Source organism: Medicago truncatula, chromosome 4 (assembly GCF_003473485.1).
Source record: "Medicago truncatula cultivar Jemalong A17 chromosome 4, MtrunA17r5.0-ANR, whole genome shotgun sequence".
Classification (NCBI taxonomy): Eukaryota; Viridiplantae; Streptophyta; class Magnoliopsida; order Fabales; family Fabaceae; genus Medicago; species Medicago truncatula.
The window spans coordinates 33,525,609-33,537,644 of record NC_053045.1 but is presented as its reverse complement, the minus strand read 5'-3'; the positions used below and the strand labels follow the sequence as shown (position 1 = coordinate 33,537,644).

The following is a 12,036-nucleotide window of genomic DNA, read 5'->3' as shown; positions in this document are numbered from 1 at the left end:
AATTTTGTGCACCTGGCGCATTTTATTTTATTTTATTTTTCTACTAGTGTTCGAGTCATTTCATAAAAAACCCAGAGACTTAATAACAGTTTGCATGCATGGAGTTTTATGCAAGAAATGAAGCCAAAGACATTAAGAACATTTTACAACGTTCCACCACCCAAAATACTTTACAGAATGTAACATCAAAACAACAAAAAATGGAGACACCAAAGTTGAAATGAAATGATCAAATAGTTAACCAAGCCTAACAAAGTGGAAAAAAAAGAAAAGAAAAAAACACCCTATCTCTATCTTGTCCCATAAAAAGAAAAAGAAAAACACAAATCTCATCTTATCTTATGTTGTACACACAAAAGATGGGAAATGAATGAATTGAATTACCATTGCTTGCATTTTGTTACAATACATTACATATAACATGAATAAATAAATATATATAGATAGCTAGGCTAGGCTAAAATGGGCAATGAAATAGAATTAACCAAGAGCACTGAAACCTCCTCCTTTCATCATTTGCTTAAACTCCTTATAATTAACCATACCATCACCATCAACATCCACCTTCATAATCATCCTCTTACATTCCTCAACGGTTCTTCCTTGTTTAAGACCAAGAGATGACAAAACCACTCTCAGTTCCTCGACGGTTATAAAACCGTCACCATTTTGATCAAAGACATTGAAAGCTTCCCTCATGTCTTCCTCTTCATCTTTTTCGTCCATGATGGATTGATATAACTCACCAAACTCGTCTAAATCCACGCAACCGTCTCCATTGACATCAATCTTCTCGATCATTTGTGTTAACTCCTTGTCAGGTATGAAGATTCCTAAATTCTCCAAAGAATCCGTTAATTCTTTCTTTGTTATTCTACCGTCCCCATTCCTATCGAACATTTGGAATACACGCTTTAGCTCATTTGGATCCATTTTTCGCGTTGTGATTGATTGTTTAATTTGTTGAATTGAAGAACAAGGTGAAGGAGGAGTTTTGGTGATTTGGTTTGGTTAGAGGAGGAGGAGGGGTTTCAGCTTGTTTGGGACAAAGACAAGACAAAACAAATGAGAAATGAAAACTAGGAGGTTGTAATAACGTAAACAAAGGAGTGAATATGGATCCTTAGGAATAGAGGTGGCATTTGTGGTGCTTGTAGCTTTTCTTTTTCTTGTTATGGCTAACTGGTTTTTTGGGATGGAATCTAAAGAAAGAAATATACAAGTTAAGATTAGATAAATATACAAAGGAGTTAATTCAAAAGTAGTGGATGGTTAACTGGAAAAAACGGGTTATGTTTAACTTAAATTATACAAACGTGTCTAAAGATGTCATTATATTTTCGTGTCAAATTGGTTTTTTGTCTTAAAAAATGCTTACACATTGGACCCAAGTTTTATTCTTAGTCCTAATCTATTAGTGTAGATAATCATATTTGTATCAAATAATCATTGAATCATGTACTATAAAAAAAATGTTTCAAAACTCAATACCGCAATTAGACACATGTTTGTTTATAACAACGAAGTCACGATCTTGTATAAAAAACTAAAAAAAATAATGTTAATTTTGATGACTAATTTAACTTCTTCAAAAAAAAAAAAAAAAATCTAATTCATCAAAATTAACATTGTCTTTTTTAGTTTTTTATATAACTGAGAGTGAGAGTAGAAGTATAGTGTAGAGTAAAATTTCTATCGTATTATTTTATGGTATGTCCAATGTTAAAACACATACCTCATAGATGAAACTCATTTTGATAGATTTATTTGTCTGCGATCAAAAGTCTTATTTAACAAATTCAACAGCGTAAATTATATCTTAAATGCATCAAAATAACATCTAAATATCACCATGTCAATCCAAGTGGTGTAATTTAGATGTTATCTCGATGCATTTAAGATATAATTTACGTTGTTGAATTTGTTAAATAAGACTTTTGATGCAGACAAATAAATCTATCAAAATGAGTTTTATCTATGGGGTATGTGTTTTAACATTGAACACACCATAAAATAATACGATAGAAATTTTATCCTCCCTACACTTATACTTCTACTCTCCCTCTCGGTAGATGATATTGATCCTTTAACCATGCATAACATTTATATAAGTTAATGTATTTTTATGTTTAACTAATGTTGATTTAGCTAGTCAAATGAGTTAATTTGTGAAAATTATTAGTAGAAAATATGAAAGCCAAAAAATTATCACACGTTGATAAATTTATTTTTCTGTCTTAACACTTTAATCTATATAACTACGTAGAGTTTTGTCAACGACAAAAATTATCAAAATAAGATTCATAAAAATATATTTGTCGCTGCTTTCTTTACACTTTATTTTTCGTGTTATTTATCCTTTCAAGTAATTCTAGCTTCATCACCTTTTATTACATTTCACCTTACTTATTGAAAAATCAACTTAAGTCAATTACATATTTAATTAGTAATTTAGACGTTAAAGTTGCAAATCCATGTATGAATTTCAACAACTTTAATTTTTATCATATTATTATTATATATATATTTTACCGTTGTATGTCATTAGCATGTGTACTTTTAATTTGTTCACAAATTAAATATATAATTGTATGATATAGTTTATTTTTGTTACAATATTCTTTATTAATTTGAATGTAGAAATATCATTTATCTCTTTTAAAAAAATAAAAAATAAATCCAACTATTGAAAAATTAAAAGGAATACAATCTATCAATTTTACTACAGTACAGCACACAACCAACCCCGTTGGCGTTGGGTTTGGGTTTGGGTCATTCAATTTCTTCAATTCATCACTCACACTCAGTGAGTGAGTGAGTGAGTGAGTGTGGGTTTCAACTAACTCGGAATTCGTCAAAACCCTCGCACTGCTTCTTCTTCCCACCAACATTTCCCCTTACTATCAGGTAGCTATCGCTTCTCTCTTCTATCGCATTTCAACAACTTCAATCTGCATCGTAGTAATTCTTAAGATTTACAACTAAATCACCAATTTCCTCCTTAAATGTAGATTTAAATATGGATTACACATAACGTATTATTCTAATTATTACATATTTATGTGCATAAGCCAATATCTATCTGTTTTTTTTTTTATTGCATTTTTGTTTTGTTTTTCCTTTTTTTCTGTACTTACAAAACCTAGTTGCTATTATTGATTAAGGATATGAATGAGGCTTTGATTTTAGGTTTTGGCAAATGTTAGTAGTTAGATTAATTTTTACTCCTTCCGCCGGGTTTGAACCCACTACCTCCAACTCTTTTTCCCTTAGCTCAAACCAGATGAGCTACCCAATCCCCTCGAATGGTTGTATAGTTAATAGTTAGTTACAACCTATGAAGCATGGACACAGACGCTGATAAATCGATACCAATAATAATTTTAGAAAATGACATAATTCAATATAACCATATGTGTCGGTGTAGTGTTGGTGCTGGACATTGATTTGTTGACACCAGTACACTCCTAATCCCAAGAAAGGAAAACGAGGAAGCTAATAATGACCTAACTCAACAAGCTTCTAGATACAGAGAAGCCAATGTACTATTGCTACTAAATTTGAACCGATTTCTTTTATTTTCAAATTATATTACTCCCTCCGTCCCGGATTAATTGAGCCAAAAGTGAAATGGCTCAGTTATTTTGGGACACTTTTTTTTTTTGTTGCAAATGACTCAGTTATTATGGGACGGAGGGAGTATAATTTGTTATATAAATTACTCTAAATTAGGTTGTATGATTTTTTTTTTAAAATTTTTCAGATAATAGTATATATCCATCCATATGTACATTTAAATGTCCATCATCCTATTTTTAAAAGCTAGAAAACAAATAAAAATATAGAATGTGGTTTGAACTTAGCATATTGTTCTAGTTATTGTACATTTATGTGCATTGTTTGTGCTTAAGGAAAGAGTAGATAATATGGATTTTGGCTGTGTTATTGTTTTCTTTGTACAAACAAACAATCCTTTGTAACGCGTATCATGTTCAGAACCTGCAGGAGGCTTTACCTTTGCAGTGTATCAAAGGGGCTTTGAAGGAGTACCGGTTCCCTCTTTGACATTAATTCAGCTAAAAATAAAATGAGAAATAAAAAAGCGCGCCAAAATAATGGCAGAGCTGTAGAAGCAAGTGCGCCTTTGGCGGAGAATGATATTGTTCAGTCAATAAAAGCCGTTACCGAGTTCCCTCGCTCGTCTTTTGAGTTCTATGTCTGGTCAGATGAGGGAGTTAATCTTCAAGTTGATTTAACTTCGTCCCCATCAGATTGGACTAATAAGTTTAAAAATGAGGTCCGCGTAAGTGACAACGTGAATGTAAACAAATCTCGAAGTTTTCGGCAAGATCTCTTGGAATTACGAGAGAAACCTCCCTTCCTGTGGAATACAGATTATTGTCAAATTTTCGACCGTGATGGACAGGCCAAATCTTCGTCCTCAGGGTTGAAATTGACCAAAGGTGTTACAGAGTTATTTCAACAAAAAAATGGTGAAAGACCTCTAATGTCGTATTCGGTAATCCCATGCACCATTTCTGATCGCGGCAAGCTGGAGCTTCAACATTCAAAGCCTGATAATCAATGTTCTGGGAATTGTGGTCTTCCAAATGGTTCTTGCATTGTGAACCCTGGTCTGGTGTGTGCGGGAGCTTCATTAAGTAGCTCTGTGGTATTATTACTAAATTCTGTTGCCTAAATGAGTCTGCTTTCTGAAATAATTCAGATTTAAAAATCTTTCATTTGATTTAGGTTTTTATCAACTGAATTGGGATATTTTTCATTGTAGTTTGATCACTATCTGTGTGTTTTTGTAATATGTTGTTGTTGTTCTTAATCGGTTGTTTACATCGGTAGCTCTTCAGATTTTATGGTTCTTTATCTTTAGAGCTGTAGATTGTTTTAACCCACAGTACACTCTCGTGAAAACAATTTGTACTTTTCATGTTTGTGATGGGTTGAAGATAATAAGACATATTATTAATTAAATATTTTCCACCTTACAAGTTTGGATGATCCTTTTCAACTTCTTATGTTAATGTTCTCATGTGCATAATGTAATCACTTGACTATAATAAAAAGTATTGAATTTTTTCGCAGGAGGCGGCCAAAATTGTTAATGGAAAGATGCATTCGCGGTAATTACCTTTGTTAGTAACAAATTGCAGTGTTTTCTAGCTTTCAGGCAGCTGCTCTGATCATATTTATACTTTGCTTTCAGATGCTCCCGATTAGATGACCGACTTAAGAAGTCTAGCCTAGATTCTGATGTTCACGTTTCCAAAACAGAACTTCGCAAAAAGAAGAGAAACAGATACTCCGATATTCAAGGTTCAAGTACACTTGCCACAAGAATTTTAAGAAGCATGAAGAAAACTGCTGTTATGATCCTGCCCAGTAGTTCTGTGGAATTACAAAATTCGGAAGCCGCATGTTGTCATAAATATGCATCAGTTTCACCCTGTGACAATAATGAAACCCTGGATTTAAAGGCTCCAAAGAACACTTGCGAAATGGAACAGTACGGGCTGCTCAAGTCAAGTGAGATTAATAAAGTTACTGATAAGAACGATTACCCGTCACAAACTGAAGAATGGGTATTGTACTTTTCTCTAGCCTCTGATATGTATGCAACACTTCTTCATTTTTTTTCCTTCTCATTTAGAAAATTTTTCATATTTCCCTCTTTTTCTCATACAATAAAAATGTTCATTATATTTAATGTGGCTGAGTCATTCGAATTCCAACTTTACAATTTGGTGCTAGTATAAGTATTGTATTTTATAGATGGAATTTTCGATAATGAAGGATATTTTTCTGTAAATTGAAGAAATTTATCTGTCATATGTGTTGCTAATGCATTCAGCTTTGCATTATACAGATTTGCATATGAACAGTACTTGCTAAAATATATATGCTATAAACTAGTGAAGAATTTGAAATTTACTAGCACAGGAAAAGAAATGTTAATGATAATGCTTCTCATCATTACACAATTGATAAAGGGCAACCCGGTGCACTAAAGCTCATGCATACGCAGGGTCCGGGAAGGGGTCCCACCATTGATATTATTACTAAATGCTGTTGCCTAAATTATCCTGCTTTCTCAACTAATTCGGATTCAAAAATATATCATTTGACTTAGGTTCTTATAAACTGAATTGATATATTATTCATTGTAGTATGGTCAGTATTTGTGTGTTTTTTTATTATGTTGTTCTTTACTGGTTGCTTACATAGGTAGCTTTTCAAATTTTGCCATCCTTCATGTTTGAAGTTGTAGATTGTTTTAACCCACTGTAACTTTCCGATGAAAACAATTCGTACGTTTCATGTTTGTGATGTGTTGAAGTAGATGATATGACATTATTGATTACTATTTAAATATTTGCCACATAACAAGTTTGGGTGATCCCTTTTGACTTTTCATGTTGTTCGCATGTGCATAATGTATCTATATTTTTTAGGTAATCACTTAGCTATAATATTAAATCATTCCATTTTTTGCAGGAGGTGGCCAAGATTGTTGATGGAAGAATGCGTTCACGGTAATTACTCCTGTTAGTAACAATTTGCAGTGTTTTCTAACTTTTATGCATCTATTTTGATCATATTTTTACTTTGTTTTCAGATGCTCTCAGTTTGATGACCCACTTACGAAGTCTAGCCTAGATTCTGATGATCAGGTTTCAAAAACAGAGCATCGCAAAAAGAGAAAAAACAGATACTCCAAGATTCAAGGTTCAAGTACGCCTGCCACAAGAATTTTAAGAAGCAGGTCGAAAACTGTTGTTACGGTCCTGCCTAGTAGCTCTCCGGAATTACAAAATTCGGATGTTGCAAATTGTCAAAAACATGCATTGGTTTCACCCTGTGACAATGATGGATCCCTGGATTTCAGTGAACGAAAGAAAACTTCTGAAATGGAACATGATGGGCTACTCAACTCAAGTGAGATTAATTTCGTTATTGATGGGAATAATTACTCATCACAACCTGAAGAACGGGTATGGTGCTTTTTTCTAGCCTTTGAGATGTATGCAACGCCTTTCTACTTTTTTTTTTCTCATTTAGAAGAAATTTCATATTCCCCTCTTTTTCTCTGGGCATCAAAATGGTCTTCAGATTTGATGTGGCTGAGTTATTCCAATTCCAACTTTACAATTTGTGGCTAGTATAGATATCATATTTTATAGATTAAGTTTTTGATGATGAAGGATATTTTGCTGTAAGTTGAAGAAATTTATCTGTCATATGTGTTGCTAATGCGTTAAGCTTGGCATTATACAGATTTGCGTATGAACAGTACATGCTAAAATATATATGCTTTTAACTATTCAAGAATGTGAAATCTACTAGCATTGGGAAAAAATGTTAATGGCAATGTTTCTCATCATTACACAATTCATATTATTACTAAATGTTGTTGCCTAAGTGATCATCCTGCTTTCTCAATCAATACGGATTTAAAAATTTGTCATTTGATTTAGGTTCTTATCAACTGAATTGATATGTTTTTCATTGTAATATGGTCAGTATTTGTGTGGTATTGTATTATGTTGTTCTTTATAGGTTGTTTACATATGCAGCTTTTCAAATTTTGCTGTCCTTCATGCTTGACGTTGTAGATTGTTTTAACCCACTGTAACACTCCCATGAAAACAATTTGTACGTTTCATGTTTGTGATGTGTTGAAGTAGATGATATGACATTATTGATTACTATTTAAATATTTGCCACATAACAAGTTTGGGTGATCCCTTTTGACTTTTCATGTTGTTCGCATGTGCATAATGTATCTATATTTTTTAGGTAATCACTTAGCTATAATATTAAAACATTCCATTTTTTGCAGGAGGCGGCCAAGGTTGTTGATGGAAGGAAGCGTCCAGGGTAATTACTCTTGTTGGTTACAACAATTTCCAGTGTTTTCCTAGCTTTTATGCTACTGCTTTGATCATATTTATACTTTTCTTTCAGATGCTCCCAATTGGATGACCCACTTAAGAAGTCTAGCCTAGATTCTGATGATCAGGTTTCAAAATCGGAACTTCACATAAAGAGGGAAAACAGATACTCTGAGATTCAAGGTTCAAGTACACCTGCTACACGAATTTTAAGAAGCATGACAAAAACTGCTGCTGCGGTCCTGCCTAGTAGTTCTCTGGAATTACAAAATTCAGAAGTTGTAAGTTGTCATAAACATGCATTGGTTTCACCCTGTGACAATGATGGATCCCTGGATTTAAGTGAACCAAAGAACACTTCTGAAATGGAACAGCATGGGCTACTCAACTCAAGTGAGATTAATATTGTTACTGATAGGAACAATTACACGTCACAACCTGAAGAATGGGTATGGTGCTTTTCTCTAGCCTTTGAGCCTTTGAGATGTATGCAACACCTTTTCATTTTTTCCTTCTCATTGTTTGGAGCTGTAGATTGTTTTAACCCACGTTAACACTCCCATTAAAAACAATTTGCACTTTTCATGTTTGTGATGTATTGAAGATGATAAGACATTATTGATCACTATTTTAATATTTGCCTCCTATCACGTTTGGGTGATCCTTTTTGACCTCTCTTGTTCGCATGTGCATAATTTTTATTTCTTTTTTTCTTTTTTTATAATTTTTTTTATGTAATCACTTAACTATAATATTAAAGCCTTCCATATTATGCAGGAGGCGGCCAAGATTGTTGAGGGAAGGACGCGTTCGCGGTAATTACTCTTGTTAGTAACAATTTGCAGTGTTTTCTAGTTTTTATGCCAGCTATTTTGATCATATTTATACTTTGCTTTCAGATGCTCCCAATTCGTTGACCCTCTTAATAAGTCTTGCCTAGATTCTGATGATCAGGTTTCAAAAACAGAACTTCGCAAAAAGAGGGAAAATAGATACTCTGAGATTCAAGGTTCAAGTACACCTTCTACAAGAATTTTAAGAAGCATGACGAAAACTGCTGCAGTCCTGCCTAGTTGTTCTCCGGAATTACAAAATTCGGAAGTTGCAAGTTGTCATAAATATCCATTGGTTTCATCCTGTGACAATGATGGATCTCTGGATTTAAGTAATCCAAAGAACACTTCTGAAATGGAACAGGACAGGCTACTCAACTCAAGTGAGATTAATTTTGTTACTGATGGAAACAATTACCTTTCAGAAACTGAAGAATGGGTATGGTGCTTTTCTTTAGCCTATGAGATGTATACAACAACTTTCCATTTTTCTCTTCTCATTTAGAAGAAATTTCATATTTCCCTCTTTTTCTCTGGGCATAAAAATGTTAATTAGATTTGATGCGGCTGAGTTATTCCAATTCCAACGTTTATGATTTGGTGCTAGTATGAATACTTTATTTTATAGATGAAATTTTGGATAATGAAGGATATTGTGCTGTAAGTTGATGAAATGTGCTGCTAATGTATTAAGGTTTGGATTGTCCGCTTTGCATATGAACAGTACTTGCTAAAATATATATGCTATCAACTATTGAAGAATTTGAAATGTACTAGCTTGGGAAAAGATATGTTAATGATACTGATTCTTATCATCACACAATTGATATTATTATTACTAAATGCTGCTCCCTAAATGATCCTGCTTTCTCAAATGATTCAGATTTAAAAATCTGTCATTCAATTTAGGTTCTTATCAACTGAATTGGTGTATTTTTCATTGTAGTATGGTCAGTATTTGTGTGCTGTTGTATTACTTTGTTCTTAATTGGTTGTTTACATAGGTAGCTTTTCTAGTGTTGCTGTCCTTCATTCATGTTTAGAGTTGTAGTTTGTTTTAACCCACTGTGACACCATGAAAACAATTTGCACTTTTCATGTTTGTGATGTGTTGAAGAGGATGATAAGACATTATTGATTACTATTTAAATATTTGCGACATAACAAGTTTAGGTGATCCTTTTCGACTTCTCATGTTGTTGTTCTCATGTGCACAATGTATCTTTTTTTTTATGTACTCACTTAACTATAATATTAAAAAACATTCAAATTTTGGCAGGAGGTGGTCAAGGTTGTTGATGGAAAGGAGCGTCTAGGGTAATTACTCTCGATAGTAACAATTTCATGTGTTTTTCTAGCTTTTATGCAACTGCTTTGATCATATTTATACTTTCATTTCAGATACTCCCAATTCGATGATCCACATAAGAAGTCTAGCCTAGATTCTGATGATCAGGTTTCCAAAACCAAACTTCTCAAAAAGAGGAAAAATAGCTACTCTGAGATTCAAGGTTCCTGTGGTAAACCTACTACAAGAATGTCAAGAAGCATGACGAAAACTGCTGTCCTGGGTAGAAGATCCCCGAGGCTAATATCCAAGGTGCTTTGACTATTTTGGCATTGAAGGGAAATTATATGATATAAAACCTGAAAGGCAAACATGTTTATTCAATTTGATCATAGCATTCAATGTCTTAAATAACATGATGAACAGATTAACATCTGAAAATTGGTACTAGATATTTTAATAGGATGTAGATCTTTGAATTTCCCTTCATTATGCATTTTATACTTCAAAATGTTAAAAGTTAAAACTTCTACTGAATAGTTTTCTAATTATTGTTACTCAAAAAACCTTCTAATGTTCCCAAATGATGTGGAACGATTGATATTTTTTAACACAAACATACAACCTCATTGCCATATTGATTTAGAGTCAAATTTTCTCTGTTCCCTTATAGCTTCTCTCTTTGTTTACTGAATCCTGCAAAAGCTACTTTATTTACTGTTTCCCTTGCATACATACAAAAAGGTAGTTCTGGCAGCTGGCTTGCATGCCGTATGCTTTTACTTTAGATGTTATTTTTTGTTGAAAGCTAATAACTTCAATTGCGTTTGTGTTTGATTCTTCCATGTTCTTTTTACTGTTTGTTTTTGTTGTCCAGTGAGTTCATGAAGTGCTTTGTGCGCCATTTCAAGGCATTAAGTTCCAGATTTTTCAATGAAAATATAATCCACTGTTCCAATATGGAACCATGACATTTAGTAGGTATGAACAACTCTCTGGTCCAATATTCTTTAAACATTTAGTAGGATAAATCAAATAACTGTTCTCATCACGATTCACATTTTTTTTTTGTTGTTTGTTTTTTACTTTTTACTTTTTTTTTTTTTAAATTTTTTTTATTAAATGATTATGTAATCAAACACACTTTATGAGAAATGAGGCTTTCATCATTGTTGCTCTGCTTCTAATCATGTTAATTGGTTGCAGGTATCATTATTCATTTGGAGAAGAGTTATAACTTACACCCACAGTAATACAAAGCAAGGTAGTCTTTTCAGGTAGATTTCAGTTAAACAGTCAAAGAATGAGCTATATTGTTCTTTCTAGTTTTGGTATTTAGAAATTATAAAATTATTGTTATGTATTTATTTGTAAACCTTCAAGACACTATTTCGGATTGTATATTTATATGGATGAGCTTACGAATCATTGAATTTACTTAGCTTGATGTCGGCATATTTGGAATATAATAGAATTGAATTTGAGCATTGAAACAAGCAGCAATTGAATTCAAATTTCCTGGATGGCTTATGTACATAACTTGTTTTGTAACTAAGCTAAGACTCATTGAGGATCTTATTCTTGTTCAATAAATGCACTTTTTTTTTTTTTCTGTACAAAGAACTTATTCTTGTTTTTGGAATTGACGCAAAAATTTATCTAGAACCCACCATCGCCAAACCTCCCCTCCAATCATCGGAGGTTATTTACACCCTCCGGTCTTTAATATAAGAAGAAAAACCAAAAAAACATCAAAATCAAGACAATAATTAATTATGGCAATTTTTTGAATGTTTTACAAATATACCCTTATGAAAATTTGTGAAGTATTAAAAATACTCACTAATACTAAAAAGACTAACATTAAATAAGGGCTACAAAAGTCATTTACACTTTAAAGTTGTGACTTTTTTCTTAAATATAGAACCAAAACTTTTTTTGAAAAATTTCTTATATAAAGGACAGCAGGGAGTACAATTCATCATCTTGTTATGGGTATAAAACTGGG

The 12,036-nt window shown here is 32.7% G+C and overlaps 2 protein-coding genes across 5 annotated transcripts; one reads left to right on the top strand and one right to left on the bottom strand.

Moving 5' to 3' along the window:
• Nucleotides 1-201: 201 nt before the first annotated feature.
• On the bottom strand, nt 202-1,232 carry LOC25492667 (calmodulin-like protein 3). Its single transcript, XM_013600845.3, has one exon. It carries the CDS (start codon nt 931-933, stop codon nt 481-483), a length of 453 nt encoding a protein of 150 aa, XP_013456299.1. The 5' UTR covers nt 934-1,232; the 3' UTR covers nt 202-480.
• Nucleotides 1,233-2,725: 1,493 nt separating this feature from the next.
• Nucleotides 2,726-11,648, top strand: LOC25492666 (uncharacterized). Of its 4 annotated transcripts, none has more exons than XM_013600843.3 (14): nt 2,726-2,907; nt 3,997-4,639; nt 5,101-5,138; nt 5,222-5,597; nt 6,511-6,548; nt 6,632-7,007; nt 7,856-7,893; nt 7,981-8,356; nt 8,685-8,722; nt 8,807-9,179; nt 10,020-10,057; nt 10,142-10,340; nt 10,906-11,009; nt 11,235-11,648. In XM_013600843.3, exons 2-13 carry the CDS (start codon nt 4,088-4,090, stop codon nt 10,906-10,908), a joined length of 2,445 nt encoding a protein of 814 aa, XP_013456297.1. In that variant the 5' UTR covers nt 2,726-2,907; nt 3,997-4,087; the 3' UTR covers nt 10,909-11,009; nt 11,235-11,648. The 4 variants fall into 4 exon arrangements, with proteins under 4 accessions (XP_013456297.1, XP_024637511.1, XP_013456298.1 ...); XM_024781743.2 differs by having other exon boundaries at nt 2,727-2,907; nt 4,006-4,672; XM_013600844.3 differs by having other exon boundaries at nt 2,727-2,907; nt 3,997-4,672.
• The last annotated feature ends 388 nt before the right edge of the window (nt 11,649-12,036 follow it).